Source organism: Thamnophis elegans, chromosome 5, assembly GCF_009769535.1.
Source record: "Thamnophis elegans isolate rThaEle1 chromosome 5, rThaEle1.pri, whole genome shotgun sequence".
In the NCBI taxonomy this organism is placed as follows: domain Eukaryota; kingdom Metazoa; phylum Chordata; class Lepidosauria; order Squamata; family Colubridae; genus Thamnophis; species Thamnophis elegans.
This window is the reverse complement of record NC_045545.1, coordinates 65,476,980-65,495,546: the sequence shown is the minus strand read 5'-3', so window position 1 is coordinate 65,495,546 and position 18,567 is coordinate 65,476,980. Positions and strand designations below refer to the sequence as shown.

The 18,567-nt window shown below is 36.9% G+C and overlaps 1 protein-coding gene across 4 annotated transcripts in view; it reads left to right on the top strand.

Moving 5' to 3' along the window:
• Window positions 1-18,496, top strand: part of NDRG3 (NDRG family member 3) — a 45,766-nt gene extending 27,270 nt beyond the window's left edge. For 2 of the 4 annotated variants that reach the window (XM_032218215.1, XM_032218216.1), the window contains 15 exons: window positions 1,262-1,297; window positions 4,666-4,771; window positions 4,990-5,110; window positions 5,738-5,800; window positions 6,090-6,150; window positions 6,727-6,813; window positions 7,190-7,246; window positions 8,286-8,389; window positions 9,237-9,302; window positions 11,039-11,090; window positions 12,012-12,059; window positions 13,451-13,486; window positions 14,248-14,299; window positions 14,919-14,957; window positions 15,693-17,632. In XM_032218215.1, coding sequence (XP_032074106.1) covers window positions 1,262-1,297; window positions 4,666-4,771; window positions 4,990-5,110; window positions 5,738-5,800; window positions 6,090-6,150; window positions 6,727-6,813; window positions 7,190-7,246; window positions 8,286-8,389; window positions 9,237-9,302; window positions 11,039-11,090; window positions 12,012-12,059; window positions 13,451-13,486; window positions 14,248-14,299; window positions 14,919-14,957; window positions 15,693-15,871 — 1,107 coding nt within the window. In that variant the 3' untranslated portion in view covers window positions 15,872-17,632. Of the gene's footprint in view, window positions 1-1,261; window positions 1,298-4,665; window positions 4,772-4,989; window positions 5,111-5,737; window positions 5,801-6,089; window positions 6,151-6,726; window positions 6,814-7,189; window positions 7,247-8,285; window positions 8,390-9,236; window positions 9,303-11,038; window positions 11,091-12,011; window positions 12,060-13,450; window positions 13,487-14,247; window positions 14,300-14,918; window positions 14,958-15,692; window positions 17,633-18,248 lie in introns of those variants that run through there. The other 2 variants (XM_032218218.1, XM_032218217.1) reach the window with 2 other exon arrangements.
• Window positions 18,497-18,567: the final 71 nt, after the last annotated feature.

The following is an 18,567-nucleotide window of genomic DNA, read 5'->3' as shown; positions in this document are numbered from 1 at the left end:
CTGTTGATTTTTTTATGCCTAGAGGGGCTCTTGAACACAGTCTCTCACATTCTAGCCCATTGTCTTAACTACTAGACCAAACTGTCTCTCATGACCTTTTAATTGGTAACATAAACAGAATATATTGTGCAATGATCTTGGAATATATTTATATGAAATATTGATTTTTATTTTGTATTATGCAGTTTCAGATACATACATATCCCAAAATAAAGGGATTTTATTTTGTTTTGATTTTATGCCGTTTATTAGATTAACTGCTCTGTATAGACAGCATAGAAGGAATGTTACTTAAGTAAACAAATTAGGTTAACTTAAACAGTACTGTTTTATCTTTATGAAGAAGTTTCTTTAGCTAAACATTTAAAATTACTACACTTTCAAGGGGTATATCCATGTATATAAATTTTGTGTGTGTGAATAATGATTTTTTTAAAAAAAAATCTGTAGGGAAATATAGTGTAACAGCCGAAAGAGAGGGCATGGTTTTGCACGCACAACTTAATCCCACGCATGCGCAAATGGATTTTCACACGCTCACTTGCCACTTGCATGGCCCATTACCGATGAGCCTAGTACTGATCCGTGGATCAGTGTTTGGGGACCACTGCATTATAAGGTGGCATTCCAATAATAATTATTGGAAACATTTTAAATGCAAAGCATCATTCAGCAGTAGTCCCATTGTTGTAATGTATGCATACTTTTAGCCTATATAATTTGATGTCTTTCAAAATACAGTTGAATATAAAAACCTGGCCAAGAACTTTATCTTAAAATTTGGAAGTATTTGATCCTTGAAAATATTCATTTTGATGTTATAAATCCTGGCATTTCCATCATGATATGGAATAGATTGATTTCTAGGATAGAAGGCTGGTGGAGTGGAGGAAATTCTACTATTGTGCACTTGTTTATTGAAATTTAATAAAGGAAGCTTTGGCTCACTACTATACTTTAGTTGTAACTGAGGTGTTGGAACAGTGGTGAAATTCAAAAATTTTTACTACTGATTCTGCGGGGGTGGCTTGGTGGGCGTGGCTGGGAAAGGATGCTGCAAAATCTCCATTCCCACCCACTCGGGGGCCAGCCAGAGGTGGTATTTACCGGTTCTCTGAACTACTCAAAATTTTTGCTACCGGTTCTCCAGAACCTGTGAGAGAACCTGCTGAATTTCACCCCTGTGTTGGAATAAGCTTTTCAAGCAGGTGTAAAGCAAAGTTTATGGTTTGTTGATCAATGGCCATTCTTATATTGACAGAATTCAGCCCGAAACTTCCAGGACTTTGACTGTCAAGTAAGTACTCATACTGGAATGTTTCTGCTTTGTCAGTCTTTTCTATTTTTAAGATAAATATTTGAGATGAAATTGAGAAAGCTGTATGCCCGTGATGGCGAACCTATAGCATGTGTGCCACAGGTGGCACACGTAGCCATATTTGGTGGCATGCTAGCCACCAGCTCTGGTGCACATGTGTGCAACGGCCAGCTGATTTTTCACCCTTCTGGAGGGCCAATGGAGGTTGTTTTTGCCTTCCCCAGGCTTCAGGAAAGCATCCGGAGGCTGGGGAGGACGAAAAGCTGCCCCAATGAGCCAAGGTGGCGCAGTGGTTAAATGCAGCACTGCAGGCTACTGCTAGATCAGCAGGTCAGCGGTTCAAATCTCACCGGCTCAGGGTTGACTCAGCCTTCCATCCTTCCGAGGTGGGTAAAATGAGGACCCAGATTGTTGGGGGCAATATGCTGACTCTCTGTAAACCGCTTAGAGAGGCCTGAAAGGCCTATGAAGCGGTATATAAGTCCACTGCTATTGCTATTGCTATTGCCAATGGCCCAACTGGATGTTCGGGAATGTTTTTCGTCCTACCCAGGCTCTAGAGGCTTTCCTGAAGCCTGGAGAGGGCGAAAACGGCCTCCCCTGGCCCCTCGGAGGCCCTCCGGAAGCCGGAAACAGATTGTTCCCAAACTTACGATTGGCCCATTGGGGGCATTTTTCACTCTCCCCAGCCTGCAGAGGCTTTCCTGAAGCCTGGGGAGGGCGAAAAACAGTCCCAACAGCCCAACCGGACGTTTTCACCCTCCCCAGGCTTCAGGAAAGCCTCCAGAGCCTGGGGAGGGGTTGTGTACACATGCGTAGGGTGTCATGCGCACATGTGCAGGGGGGGGTCTCGTACACAGGCGCAGTTGAGCGGGGAGGATTGAGTGGGCACGCACATGCAATTTTGACACGCCATAAGAAAAAGGTTCGCCATCACTGCTGTAGGCCATTGCTTCCCATATACTCATTTTTGGTTATCTGCATGTTGGGAAAAAAATGTATTTGTCTGCCACTAAGCTACAAGAGTCTGGTTTGGAGAAGATTGTTTCCCATATTCCCAGCTATGAACCCAAATGAGGGTTACATTGCTACAGTTGTATAAAGTATTTCTCAGATGCAAATACACACTTCTGTTAAGGCTGTTTTCCCACATCTCAATATGGCCACATCACATTTTGGACTCTTTTCCTATCTAACTCCGAATCTTTGAAATCACCTCCTCAGGTCACATTTGGAGTCTGATTTTATAAGATTTAAAAAGCTTAAAAACTGCCTTTTATAACCGTGGAAGAACCATTCTTTTTTATTACAATATCTGTTACCAGTTTAGATTATGATAGTGCTATGATTTAGCTAGAAGAAAGGACACTGGTTTAGTCATTTATTTACTTCTGTTGCTAAGTAGTATGGTTTTAAAAAAGAGAAAATCATAAAATTAATTTGGTTTATCGCTTAGTTGAATATGAGTAGGGTACATCAAAGACCAGGAAGGGCACACAGGGATGTGCAAGTATTAGATAAGGAAATATCTCTGACATTATGACCTAATTGTCATGGGTTGGCTACCAATGCATGTAAAAAATATGGAGCCTAAGCAAAGTTATTCTGTTGGTTGAACAATATTCTGTATTCACATGCTAGAATATGTTCAGACAAAAATCCTGATTGGACTCTACTCTTTGGCACATCTTGATTTATTGGAGTCATTGTGTGCATAATTGGCTTACATTTCACAAAGTAATCATTTAAGATTTACACTTTCATCTATTTATATAGAATACCATAGAAACCAGCATTGCTTGCATGTTCTCTGTTGCTGTTCTATTAATAGTTTTGCTCTGTTGTGAGTTTGAATAATTTAATTTACTGTGCTAGTTTATATTTGAGCAAGTAGCTTACTATTATTTTTTACCTTACAACATAGTTTTGCATTTCGACTGTTTATTCAGAATTTAAGTAACATGTGTGTGTAAAAGAATAAAGCTCCATGTTAGATGGAATCTTGCTCCTGTTTGTCAGGATTTTTCAAATCTTAACAATGCTGTAGGTGAGAAGGACTTCTGTGTGATCGTTGTTCTCTTCAGACACAAAGCATTTAGAAAGTTAGTGATCATATGAAGCCAGAAAGTGTTGGTTGTATGGAAGTATTTGAAAATATTTAAAAAGTATTTCAATATATTGGCCTGATAAAGAATTACACAGAAGGATTTCTTGTGGTTGTAGAATATAGGCTGGACCTAAATTGGACAAAACAGAGTTAATGAGATTGAGTAAAATCTTTGTGTGTATGTGTGTGTGTGTGTGTGTGTGTGTGTGTGTGTGTAACTTCTGTTAGAGTTGTAGCGTACTCTAAAGAAAGTATCTAAGCATGCCCATTACAGCAATGCTATTCTCTTTCCTTTTTTTCACAGTTTAGTATTAGAGTGAGCCCTACAACATTTAAAAGCATTTTGAATTTCAATTGGACTATATGTTACTGCCCTGTTTCAGTTTTTCAGAACTTTAGTTACACTCAGGTATAAGATAAAAACTTCACTGTATAGCTGATTTTTTTTCACAAAAATATAACTCTTATATGAAAGTCCAAACTTAAAACCTATGTATCTGATATAAGATGTCTTAGTATCTTTCTCTTCTCAATAAATGGATTCCATGAAAGAACTAAATCTATAGAAAAAAACTGTGAATCCTGCTGGATGTATATATCACACTTACACAAGCACATATGCATTATTCTTTTCACATTTCTTTAATGAAAACTGAAAGAGTTCAAAATGCTACTTTTCTTGTTTTAACATCTTCTATATAAAATTCTTTTCTTAGAGCAGTTCTTGAAATTTAAAATTCTTTATTTATTTATTTATTTATTTATTTATTTATTTATTTATTTATTTATTTATTTATTTATTTAGTTTTTCAAACGTGTACAAGATAACAGGTTTAAGTATAAACATGGGCATGAACAAAAGAAATGAGTATAAATAAATGGGGACAGTAGGACAGGGATGGAAGGCATGCTGGTGCACTTATGCACGCCCCCTTTACGGACCACTTAGGAATCAGGTGAGGTCCAGTTTACGGTTAAAGCTGTGGGGGTTTGAGGATGCAACAACGGAGTGAGGTACAGCATTCCAGGTGTTGACCCTCTGTTGCTATTTGATGAGAACTTTGTAAAAAGAAGATTTATAGAATCATTTTTTTATCAAGAGGCTTTTCCTGCAGATTAAATAATATCCTTTTTGATTCCCTGGCTTCTCAGTTTTTAAGCTATTTACTGGGCACTATGTCATGTTATCTGTGTAGAGATTATTCCTCTTTAATCTCAAAATTGACATTTCTTTCTGTAGGAGCATGATATAGAGACAGCTTATGGAGTTGTCCATGTCACTATGCGGGGCACTTCAAAAGGCAATCGACCCGTCATCCTAACTTATCATGATATTGGCCTCAACCGTGAGTCCTTTTTTTCATGGTATTTTCATATGTTGACTCACTGACTATGTTGTATTCATATTTTCAGAATAGAAGTGTTTGATGGGGAAGCAGTTCTTTTAATTTATCATAACTAGAAAACAAACATGAACATCACCAGTCTTAACTTGTATTTACCAAAGTAAGAATCAGGAACTGGAGTGGTGGTTTCATGGTCATTTTGTGGGTTTGTCCTACAGATAAGTCCTGCTTCAATACTTTCTTCAATTTTGAAGACATGCAGGAAATCACACAACACTTTGCTGTATGCCATGTTGATGCACCTGGACAACAAGAAGGGTCTCCTCCTTTCCCTTCTGGGTAAGTATAGTAATATTCCTTTGATCCACAATGTTTAAAATTGAAATAGATAGGGGAATAAAAATAGTTTCTATCCTTGGGCTGTCAGACTCTTAAACGCAACCACAATCACTCCACGGACACGCGGAAATGTATGACTAGTTTTTCTTTCTCTTTCTTTTTCTTTTTTCTTTTCCCTTAATTACTTGCATTGGGATTATTCTTTATACTATTTATGTTGTTTGTATTTGTTGTCATGAATTGCACCAGTGGGCTAAAACCAACTTCATTGTATTTATTTTGCACAATGACAATAAAGGCTATGCTATATCAATTGCCAGATTGCCAGTATTGGCTTGATGTATGTAAAGAGATACAATACAATGATTTGGGAGCTATAGAAATACAAGTAAGAATGATGCCATGGGTAAATGTATGTAGATATGTTACTGATGGGACAAGTCTTTTGTCAGACCTTTAGGCCTCTGAGTTGAAAGCCTTTTGATCACTACAAATCTATACGCTAATTAACCATGTCCTAGAATGTATTACTATGGAACTGTTGAAACCTTGCAAAATGGCATATATTTGATGAGTTAGCTTTGGAATAAAGTCCTTTTATGTCAATTTTATCTTTTCCGATTTCAGATATCAGTATCCTAGTACTGATGAACTCGCTGAAATGCTTCCTGCTGTTCTTATGCACCTGAGGCAAGTATGCAGAATAAACCTGACTTTCCTTTATTAACAATCACAGATGCTAAATAGCCTTTCTTTGATGTTTGTCCAGAGGAAAAAGAACAACTGTTATCATATTGCAACAAAGCCAATCTTTGTAAAGTTTATTCAAATGCCTTTTGTAGAATCTTTCTTATTTCTTACCATAAACCATACAAAGGAAAATTGTATAAATGGTGTAATATTAAGGTTATATAAATGTGATGGGTCATGCTAATAAAAAGGATACTAAGGGATTCTCTTCATTTTCAACTTTTTTCAGCCTAAAAAGTGTAATTGGAATAGGAGTTGGAGCTGGTGCCTATATTCTCAGCAAGTTTGCGGTAAATAGCATTTTTTTTTATATTCATTTCTTGTTTCAGCAAATTAAGTCTGTTTAGGCTCTAGATGTCCAAGTAGAATCCAGACATAGGAGTGATACATGTATCAGTGAGCAGGATGTTTTGCCAATAGTAGCAAAAATAGCCTCATTCTTTAGAGGTATGAATGCTGTAAAATGTTGAGTAAATTTGAGGCAGTTAATTCAAGATTATGATTATTATGCAATTGTAAAAAAAACAATTAGTGCATCATCATCTCATAAAAAAGAGTGTATTTTCTTTTGAAAACCACTGTAAACTTGCCAGCATTTCATTGTGTTCTAAGTTACATTTTCCAACATCATGGCCTTTTGGTGGCCACCTTAAAATTATGTTTTATTCCTTTCTACTCATAGTTTATTATTGGATTATTTTGTACAACTGAAGGTGGCATACATAATGCTTCCCACAATGTGTTTATTTCCTATGTTTATGTATTTATTTGATATATTTATTATACTGTCATGATAAAAATAAACTAGAATTACAGCACGAACAGTCAGAAAAGTAAAACTTTAATATTTTCCATTCTGTTTTTAGTTGAATCATCCAGACTTGGTAGAAGGCTTAGTGCTAATTAATATTGATCCATGCGCAAAAGGTTGGATGGATTGGGCAGCATCCAAGGTAAGATGGAACGCTCTGTTTTGTGGTGACAATATTGTCCTACATGACTAGAAATTCAAAAAACACTGAATAAGTATTTGTTTTGGACTATCACTTTTTCTTCTTTTCTAAACCCAAAGGAAGATGAAAGAATACAGAAGTGGCTTTATTGATTTGACATACTGAAATATATTTTGATCTGTTTTATGTAGCTGTATTATAGGGTTACTCTCAGCCATAAACCCGGCCTTGGGTCAAACAGTGCATGATTTAGAGAGAATGTCTGCATGCATTTCTAATACTAGAATTACAGATGGATGAAACAAGCATATGAAAACAGGACGTGTTAATATAAAGCTGAGCCACACCAATATGTAATTTTGGTTTCTTTTTTCAGTTTTCTGGATGGACAACTAACATTGTGGATATTGTTTTAGCTCATCATTTTGGCCATGTAAGTTAATTACAAGTTTTAATATTTAAAATATCAATATACCGTATTTTTCAGAGTATAAGACGTACCTTTCCCTCCAAAAAATTTGGGTGAAAATTTGGGTGCGTCTTATACACTGAATGTAGCTCCACCCGCCCACCCACAGTCCTCCACCCTTTGGCCTCTGCCTCCCAGCAATTTACCTCCTTATAGCAAACGGGGAAAATGGGGCTTGCGGAGGCTGCAATAGGCTATAGCAATCCCTGCAGCCTGGCAAGCTTAAACTGAAACTTGCTGTTTGCTCCACAAGGCAAATTGCTGGGAGGCAGAAGCAAATTTTTTTTCCTTGTGCTAATCAGGCTGTTTGCTGCAAGAAGGTAAGTCAATAACTATAAATGCCTATAGAATATTAAAATTATTAGACTTACTATAAAAAGACTGCTTTATTATTTTTCTAGACAGCTTAACAAAATGAAGAAGCTTTTTAAAATAAATGCTTGATCTGAAGAGGCCCAGTGCTATTGTATCTTCTTTTAAAAGCAGAGAATAATTATATTTCCAGAAAGCACATCAATTTTAACAGCATCTGTACTGAAATGTAGCACTAAAAACAGTGTATATTGTCTGTACTGTTTGCTGTTTGTTGCAAGGAGACAAATTGCTGGGAGGCAGAAGCATATTTTTTCCCGTTGTTTTCTTCCCCAAAAGCTAGGTGTGTCTTATACTTCGGAGAGCCTTATACTCCGGAAAATACAGTATATAATCAACCTCACATGTATTAATGAACTGTTCCTTTACTAGCACAGGAATTATTTATAGGAATGCTTATGCTTTCATAATTTTAAGTTTTATTCCTGAGATAAGTATGACAGAAGACTATAGTAGATAGTAAGTATAAACTATATCTCAAAACTTCTGCTGGTATGCAAGCTGATTTTTACCTGCTTGTAGTCTGCAGTGTATGTTACCTTCTTAGTTTCTACAAGATAGCTGAAGTGTGCTTGCTTTTTTCATCATACAATTAACCAGACAAATAATTATAATATTTGCAATTCTTCAGGAAGAACTGCAGGCTAATTTGGAGATAATTCAGACATATAGACTTCACATTGGACAAGATATCAATCAGGAAAACCTTCAGCTCTTTGTTACCTCCTATAACAGGTAATGTGTCTATTTTGGATGCACACTGAAAACTCTTTTATTTTCTCCACTCCAGTTTTTAAAGTGTAAATAATGCTTTAAGCAGCAGTTAAAGCACATTCACAAATCAGTATGTTTAGCCTTAATGTCAACTGTAAAGGGCATGCAAGATAGTTTAGGGGGGAAATCTTATTCTATATTTGTCTTATATCTCCAGTTTTATTTCCATTTTAATCAGTAATGTTATAGATTTTTCTCCACAACAAACCTCTTCTAATTATCTCTTCATATTTTTCTACTTTTTTTTATCTAACACATGGGTGTTACTTTAGAAACAGAATGTTTAGAAAGGGCCCCTTCATCAAGCTAGACACGAGTTGCAAATCAGATGTAATGTGAGAGATCCATAATCTTTTCTCTCAATACCTTCTCTTCATTTCAAAAGTGGTCCAGTGGTTTTTAAGAACCAGCTTAAAAAAATTAGAAACTATTGGAACATCTGATTTGTCTATCCCATGTTATATGTTATTTAACAAGGGTAATAAGCTTATATCAGCCCATATCACAAAAAATCTTCTAACATTCAGAACCATAGAATGGGACTAGATCCATTTAACTACCAGCACTGAAAAAACTAATACTGAGATTAGATGGTTTTAGTACCATATTTTCATTACCAAGGTTCAATACTTCAATGGTTTTATATTTTTGCCTACATAAGTAGTCATAATCTAATGACACAAAATTTCTGTTTTAGCCAGTACTTCCCAGACTGCCAATTGCTTGCTTGCTTATTTATGTATGTATGATAAAACTTCTATATCGCTTTAACCACAATAGACTAAGTAGGTCTGTCTTTGCCTTCAAGTCGTAGAGATCTGGATATTGAAAGACCAATCTTGGGTACGAATGAAGAACCAGCAAAAACACTCAAGTAAGATACTTTTGACTGTCTTTCAACCATATTGTTTGAAACTGGGTGAACGACAACCCCCCCTCCCCCGCCGCTTATATTTCCTTTGGTTGGAAAAGTTACCTCCCTTCCCTCAGTTTTTCTAGTGCTTTTGATAGATGTAGTAGCAAGGCAAATAATTTTGTATTCAACTTTTCTTTACTATTTGTATTATATCATACTACATGCTTTTTAATATATTTTATATATTGCATATAAAATTACATATATTACATACACATATGTGTGCATTGCAGGCACATACAGGATATTTAAAAACTGTTTGTGAGGGTTGAGCTTTTAGTTTTCATAAGCCGCCTGCTGAATGGTGTATTTCAGAGTTGATCTTTGCCCTAAAGAAATGTCTGTATGAATCCATCATGCTGGGTGTGTTTCCTTAGCATGGCAGAGACTCTTGTAATAGAGAGGTGGGGAACTGACTAGAAAGCAACAGAAACATTGAGCTCTCCAAGAACCCACTGAAGTGTATTATTCTTAGTCCCTTGAACATTCAGAGAAACAAAGCAGACTCTTGGGGGACTCATCGGTCCAAATTTAGAACTCAGACTAATGCTCAAAAAAACACAATATCTAACTAGGAAAGTAAATAGATCGTGTGCAGCAGCAGTTTGAAACTTGTTCTGCTTTCACACCAGTATGAGTAAGTTTTCCAGCTTTGGCTGTGAGCCTATAAACAACTCCTAACTTAAGCAGGGCCCCTTCCTTTACTCTGGGTAAGGCTTTCCAACATGAGGAACCTGCTATTTTCTCTGCCAGAGGAATGAGTTGAATCCCAGCCAGGCAGTATAGAAGTGTGTGTGTGTGGGGGGGGGATGTTGTTTGCCTGATGAGGTCATCCAGCAGGTGTTTTCTCTGAAGACTTCTCTTTGTTGTCTTCTGGCATCTTCCTCAGCATTTTTTCCCAACCCCCACACCTGCCTTTTATTCAGAGCAGCCTTTATGTTTAGCAGGCACCAAGTTGTCAGACATTCAGACTGTGGTGCAATGGTGTGAGTATATGGAGGCTTGTGTTGTCCCTTCACTACACCCAATGCTGCTACCCTTCAAGCTATCTGTATAAACAACATCTTGACAGCTAGAATTGATGCTCTGATACATGGCAAAGTTTTGAGGACTTTATGGCCAATATATATATTGGTTTATGTATTGTAAACAAATGCTGAGCAAGACTGGGAAGACTAATTTCATAAGGCTCTGTCTCCATTGAAATGAATGAAGTATGAACAAGTTTTGATGCCCTGTATCAGGCCTGTAAATTGGCGGACTGGATATATCACACGCAAGCCACACCCGCCCCAGCTCTGCAAAGGCAAAAAACATCACAATACATCACGATCCAGCCTATGACGCGATAGAGTTTGACACCCGTGCCCTATATGTTCTGGTTTAATATTGTACTATTAAAACATGATCCAGATGTGAGCATGATCAAAAGATTAAAAAGCAGGATTTTGACAACAGAAGATGGTGTTAATGCTAATCAGATATATCTATGGGAAACATCACAGAGTGACAAATGATGAAAGCATTGCAGCACATCTCCCACATTTTGTACATAATCATTTTGCACACACACATGGAATTTGCATTGGGATAGCACACAGTTAATTCCGGCATTTTGACAAAGCTTTAGAACCTGCAGAAAACTCAGCCGATGATTGTATAGATTATAATGCTAAACTGTGTCTTCTTTACAGGTGCCCTGCCTTATTAGTAGTTGGAGACAGCTCTCCTGCAGTTGAGGCTGTGGTAAGTAACCTAATGATTAGTTAGTCATTTCCTTGGCTCTATGATGCTATAATTTCATCCAGACTTTTTCAAATTTTCCTTTCCCAGAGGATGTAACATTTTCTAAATTTTCTAAAAAAAATTATTTGAAGCGTGCAAATAATGTATCTGCATTTTAATAATATACTATAATGGTTTAATATAGGTAGTTTTCTGTATTTTAAGATACAGGTTCCTAAGTGGGAGAATCTCAACAGTTATATATTAATCTAAGTATCTAAAGAAGTGTGAATCTTCCTTTCAAAATGGTAATAATAGAATATTTGCACATTGAGAACCATATAGCACTTTGTGATTTCAATGGAGACGATCTAAATGCTTTCCTGTACTCTTCTGAGTTGATTTAATCTCCATGTTGTATATATAGACAAAGCAACTGCCAAAAGCATCTCTAAAGGAGTTGGCCATATGAATTGGATTTCTCACCTCCTAATGGTTTCAGGATTCTTATTCTCATCCACATTAGATTCTTCATGTTGCAGAGTATATGGGATTTTGCTTTTTCTCTCTCTCTCTTGATAACAATCTTGATAACAATTGTGTAAAAATTATTTTGTGAAATAGAGACATGCACAATGAATTTTTGGACTGCGTGGGTATTGAACATAAATCTGAGTCCCACTTGCGATTTGCCACTCTGGCTGCTGACGTAGGGGTGATTGGATCAGGCTTGTCCTAGCAGTCAGATGCTGAAATAAAATCTTATTACAGAAAAGACAGTAATATTAAAATTAGTGACTCTAACTATAATATTTTAGTTTTAGTTTGCTTCTAACATATAGAAATTGTTGCAGTTGAGGCATTGGCTTCTTAGGGAGGGCTTTGAATTATAGTTAGTTTGTCAGCTATAACTATGTACATGCATTATTTTGTGTTTCATAGGTTGAATGCAATTCACGCCTAGATCCAATAAATACAACACTCCTGAAGGTAACCAAAAATTAAATAGTTCTCTGATGACAAGTGATCCCCTCTGTGGGCTTTATATGAAGCCTACAGAGGGGATTGTGGGAAGAATGGTTTCTTACAACTATTCATTCAGCAACTCTTTAAAATTACACTAGAAGTTATGGCACTGAACAAAATGACTTATCACCCATGCCCAACGTTATAGCCACTGCAGTGACCCCATGGTCATGTGATAAAAATTAGAGTACTTGGCAGTCTGCTCATAGTTACAGCCACAGGAGTGCTGCAATTCTCCCACTCATCTATTTCCCCCCACATCTGTGCCATTTTGGTCCCCTACCACGCTGCCCTGTAGTGCCCCAGGTTACTCCTGCCACCTCCTTGTCCCCGCTGCTGATAAAGCATGTCTGGCCTGGCTGTTGAGCCATATGAGCTGGCTTTGCATGATGAAAGGGGGGGGAGAGGTACAAAGCAGCCTCTCCCAGTGTTAGAACATGCCAAAACTACCACTTCTTGCAATACTCCTGGACTGTTCACAATAGTTTTGCATTGTGAAAAAAGGCCAAAGGGCCAGAAGCAAGAAAATGGCAGCAAAGGTGAGCCTGGATGGCAGAGCGCCTGGCAGTAGGGGTCTCAATGTGCAGTTTAGTAAGGGCAATTGGGACTGGACTGGGGTTGCCTGCAGCTTCCAGGAGCATGGTGGATCTGGAGCCGCCTTGCAGCTGGGCAGCTGAAATGGCAGAGTTAATGGAAGAGATAGGTGGGTGGGGGGCATTGGAAAACTTACTGGAGTTTGGGGCTGGGTGGGACTAAGCCCAGAGTGGCTTGGATTGGGATGGGTTCTCAGCTAACAACTGAGATAAAATTCACATATCAATGGCAATAGGGATTGCCAGGCTGGTTGCTGGTAGTTGCTAAGCGGTGTAGTCACATGTTGTCTCATTTTACGATATCGCTTAGGAACCAAAATTTCAATCCCAATTGTTGTAAGGCAAGAACTTCCTCTAGAGATATCTAGGGATTTTTATATGTTTATAGCCCTCCAGTATTTATTTTATAAGTTTTCAGCCAACATGGTTGACAAATCTCCACCTTAAAAGAATAAGCCTTGATATGCTATTTATTCTAGTCTAGTAGGTGTGTATAAGGGTGGGTGTGAGTGCATTTATTACATGTTTCATATATCTATTTTGTCTTTTCCTTTTTTTGCCAATGTTATGTTTCATTGTCTCCCATTTTCAGTACACCAGGGATTTGTATTTACATGGAAAAACTACCATTTTAAAATGTTATGTGCTTGGAAATAGAAGTTTTTGCCTCTCTGTGCTCCATCATAGTACTGTGATGGAGTCACTTAATAGATTTATAGCTCAACTTTTTAAAAAATGTAACCATTCATTTTTCTCTTCCAGATGGCAGATTGTGGGGGATTGCCCCAAGTTGTTCAGGTAAGCTCTTTGTCAGCATTTCAAATAACATCCAAAATTAAATCAGAGTCCAAGGCAAAGTATTCCTCAAAGTTTCAATTTATTGAGAGAGACATGTTGACACATCTGTGAAAACCCGAATCTGAAATCTTCCCGGGTTTTCCCACCCAGGTGAAAGTTCATGATCTTGGCCCCACACCCACAAGTCCATCACATGGTCCAGTCTTCCACTGCCACGCTGGCAGTTCCGCCCATCCAGTTCTGGTCAGGCTTAGAGGTATAGAGAACAAAAGATGACCTTGGTTTCTAGAAAGGAATTTTATTTTGACAACAAAACATTCTACTCCTTACTATTCCCGCTCCCAATTCCCCACTAATGAAAAGCATAGTAGAAAAGAATATTAGTGTGGCAGGCCAAAGATCCTAAAAGGAACTGCCTGCAGGCCTGACACTCTTATTCTAAGAATTGTCATACTTAATACATCTAAAAGATATTCAACTAATCATTTATTGCCATTTTTAATTGCAGTTTTTTTTTTAAAATACCAAAAGAATTTGTAATATCTAACAAATTAATTAATTATGAAATAGCAAACTGAACAACAAAAGAAAAAAATAGAAAATTAGACTGAAAAATATCCTGAAAATCAACATACATACATACATACATACATATATCACACAAATATATAGCATATTCATTTAATTATGTATTAACAATGCTTTAAATTGTGTATAGCAATACTTGCTTATACTTTTTGATTATTATTTTTCTTTTCCAGCCTGGGAAGCTAACTGAAGCTTTCAAATACTTTGTTCAAGGAATGGGTTACAGTAAGTGATAATATATTGTTTTTACATTAATTTCAATTTAGAGCCTACTAAGTGACTGAGATTATTTATTTCTCAATCATAGATCCTATTCTGTACTTTGGTGATAGTAAATTCATACACATTATTGTACTATAAGATAGTTTTATCTACCATAGTAGAATATTTGTAAAAAAGGATTAATCATCAGTCCTTGAATGACAGTTCTACCTTTTAGTGATTTGTTCCCTATTGAATAGATTTGGATCTTTCTAGTTTCCTAAAGGCTGTTTTGGAGAGACAAATATTTAACCTGTGCTTAAAAGATTATCATAGTTTTTCTTACTAATAACTTCATTGGCAGAGGTGATGCGTAGGGTATTCTTAAAATGTTTATCTGTAAAGTAATATGCATGAGCTTGTTTCCAATGTAGAAAGTAATATCAGGTTCAGTAAAAGTCAAACAATTGAAACCATATTGTAAATTGTCCAAAATATTCTTTATTGTTTTACTAAGCAACTCTTAAAGCTATAGAATTCAAAATATGGAAACGCTTACGGTCAGGCAAGGGTTACATTGTCTCAAGTTTGTTATAACTTCCCTAACTTTATTTCCCATTCCCTCTCTTATCTCTGCTTCCAGTCCCTTACATGCAGCTCAGTCACCTGAACACTGAGCCAGGTATCTACAAGTATATGTCTGGTTTGGCTGAGTTCCATTTTTCTTATGCATTATGCCGCTTACAGCATGGCCTGGTGATCTTTCGCACTCTAGGCCATCTCATTGTACACTATTTGTGCTACAATCCTTTTTAGTGGTTTAATTTGCCTTGGTTTGACTATTGCATGGTTTGCAGCTAGCTGGTGGTGCAGGAATCCGAGATACGAATTCCAACTTTCTGAAAAAGCTTCATGGGCTACCCTTATGTATAGAAGGGAGAGGGCATTGACTGCCTTGCACAGAATGCTTCTGCTGGTAGGCTGTATCAGGGTGTTCCTTGAGCATAGGCTTGAACAATCCTTTCACTTCTGAGAGTGGAATGAGATGTAGGAGAAACACTGTTCCTAACTTTTCTTCAGCAAAATACAGAGGTAGTTGGCAGGCATGTCTAAGGAAGCAGTTTTACAAGTAGAAGTAAAAGTGAAAATTAAGCTCAATTGGGAGGGAGGAGTGAATAGGAAAGTTTATTTGCAGGCAAGATTTGAAGGTGAGAAAGGGTTGAAGCTGTTTTCTATATACAAATGTTCCTGTATTTGACCACAGCAAGTACAAACTAAAGAAATGTGAATAGAGTGATGCCTGATTTGCTTTTCAGCAGCAGCTCTCCTTTTCTTTGTGCCTCCTCCATTATAAGACCCCTGAGGCAGTTAAAAAACATGTATTATTTCTGGCATTCACTTGCCTGTCTCCTTACAGTGCCGTCTGCAAGCATGACCAGGTTGATCCGTTCCCGGACCCAGTCCTCTTCAAGTGTAGGTTCAGGAGAAAGCGCTCAATCAAGGTTTCAAGCCAACAACCTAAGGGAGGTGAGCATGGGAATACCTGAAACTACTGAAATCCAAGGCAGTCCTCAGACTATGGAAGTATCCTGTTAAGCAAGCATCCAGACCATTCCTTGTCTCTCTTTTCTGCACCCATCCAACAAGTGGCATTAACAGGTTTCCCCCACCCCCTCATTATGCCTGCTAACCTTTCACCTGTCTCTTTGGTATTATATTGAGTTATGTTTGTACAGAAACTTTTAGCTGCCTACAGATATACCAAACAATAGCTGCTTGGAGGTACAGGAGTTATTTTTGAGCTCTGATATTTTTTGGCAGGCTCTAGATCGAAAGATGGGTCTCTCCTTTTGCCTTTCTCCCCCTCCCCACAAGGAAACTGCCCATTTTGGTTTCATTCCTTCCACATCTCCATCACACCTTCCTTTTTTTCTGCTTGAAATACTTGGTGCTCTTTAAAAGATGTTCCCTGGTGTGGAGGTGGTGGTAGTTTTGATTTCTTAAAAAGGGCAGTTTGGTTCAGCCAGTTAATTCTATGTGCAGAACCTTGCTCTGTAACAATGCAAGGGAAATAAATATTTTCATGGGTGGCGCAAGGGCTTGCTAATTAATGCTGTATAAATGCAAATTTAGCTTGTTCTCAGTTAAATATGAAGAAATACTGTGTGTGTCATAAGTGTGGTAAATGCGCTTCCACAGTGGGCTTGCCACTGAAATTGTATACATCTGTATGCATCCATTAACTACTAACTTCAATTGGTGCTAGGCAAGATGAAGATGTCTTCATTTCCCCTGGCCTCCTGTGCTATCTGATCCTCTGAGAACAGTGTGTCTCTCCTGTCTTCTCGAAATTCAGATGATCATTTTTGTGTTTTTTTCACTTGGAATTGGTTTCTAGTGTGCTTCTGCTGAAAGACGTTAAGGCTTTTGACTGTGGTCCTAACAGTGTCTTTGGAGTTCTGATTAGAGAGGACACCTTTGATTCATAACTCCCAAGAGCGGATCTATTTCTGTAGGACACCTTTGATTCAGAACTCCCAAGAGCGGATCTATTTCTGTTCAAATTCTTGAGATCGTAACATAATGTATGAGTTGTACAAGAATTCTATCTTTCATAACTGAGCAGGAGAAAGGAAGCTCTTTCCTGTTGGTTTATTCAGGAGCATCTCTCACTAGGACAATTAGGTTGCAAGGAGAATGAGGCAGCTCTCAAATTTAGCCAGCTTAATTTCCAACAAAGAGGGTGTACTAGTCAACTGTGTGTAAAGGATTTTTACACACTATAAAAATAGGTAAAGTTACATTATAGCAGATTTAGAAATAGAACCAGATGATATTTAGTATAATTCCCAACACATACATAATTAGGTCCTGAAGCTGAAAACAAAACAAAAAATTCCAAAGTTGAAAAAAGATGTTAAGCAAAATATCTTAATTTTCTCAAGTGATCAGTAACTTTGACAATAAATTATGCGCCTTTAATTTCTAAAGGGAATTAAATGTACTAGTTCAGAGATACATTTATAGTTATTGAAATAAGATAAACTATATTGAACAACTGAATTCTAAATTCTGGTTTATGAATAGTTGAGTGAGTAAGAAGGAAATGCTATTCACATTGATCCTAAAGTAAACCTCATTGAGTTTGATGGGTTTCATTCCCATCTAAGTGTATGTGGGCACTGAAGACTAATCTTGAATGAATATATATAAAATGGGAACGTATTCATTCCATATTTGAAAGACTAGCTCAACATTTATTAATTATAATGCTAATTCTATATCTATGACAGATCATTTGGTTCTTTATGTAAATTTTCCTCCACTATTTTCATTAAATAAATATTTTACTATGGACTATTAGAGATTTTTTTTCTGTTAACTTAGAAGGAAAATAATATGTATTTTCCTACAAATACACACACACAAATATATGTATAATTTATATTCTGATGGAAATAGATTAAAATTAAGTGCACTAAGAATCAGACAGTTTTGGAAATAACTTAAAATCTGCTTCACTGGGATTTCAGAATATAATTCTAAAAAGACTATAGAATAGAATTAACTCAGGATTTCTGAACCCATAGCTAGTTTTGTAGCCTTTCTCTCAAGCAGATGCATTACTAAAAATACAAAAGGGAAATATCTAAACTGAAATATTTGTTGTTCTTGAGTTACATAAAACTATTGTTTCATTTAAATACTAGTTAAAGGAATGCTTTGATGTACTTTATATTGTAAAAGTGTGCTCTGCTTATGACCTGTATATTACATATGTGTTTATATAGGGTATCTCTGTGTGTGTGTGTACGCACGCATGCGCACATATGCACATTCATTCCATGCAATGCTATTAAAATTAATTATTTGTTCCTGGTAGATATGGGAAAATTTTACCATGAGAATTAGGAAGTTCCTAAATCATATTTTTTTCTTGAATTCTCAATAATTTTGTGTTTTCTAATTTTAGCTGGAAGAGAGAAAATCTATGATCTGTTAGACAGTGAGATTGCTGCTATTGGGAAGAGAAATGTAGCTGCATTTTTCATGAAACTATGGCAGATTATCTACTTTTTACTGCTGTGTATTGTTTATAAGGCCAAGATCTTCAAAGAAATGTCATATTCAATTCTGTTTCAGGTACAAGAAGGGATTGGAAGATTTTGGGGGGGGGGATTCAAACCAGTTAAATAAAGTATAATCAATTTTAATTGTTAAGGTGATTGTCTCTGTGTCCTTTTTTCCTCCCTTTTGACTTGTCTTTTAAAGAGTACATTAATAGATCATTG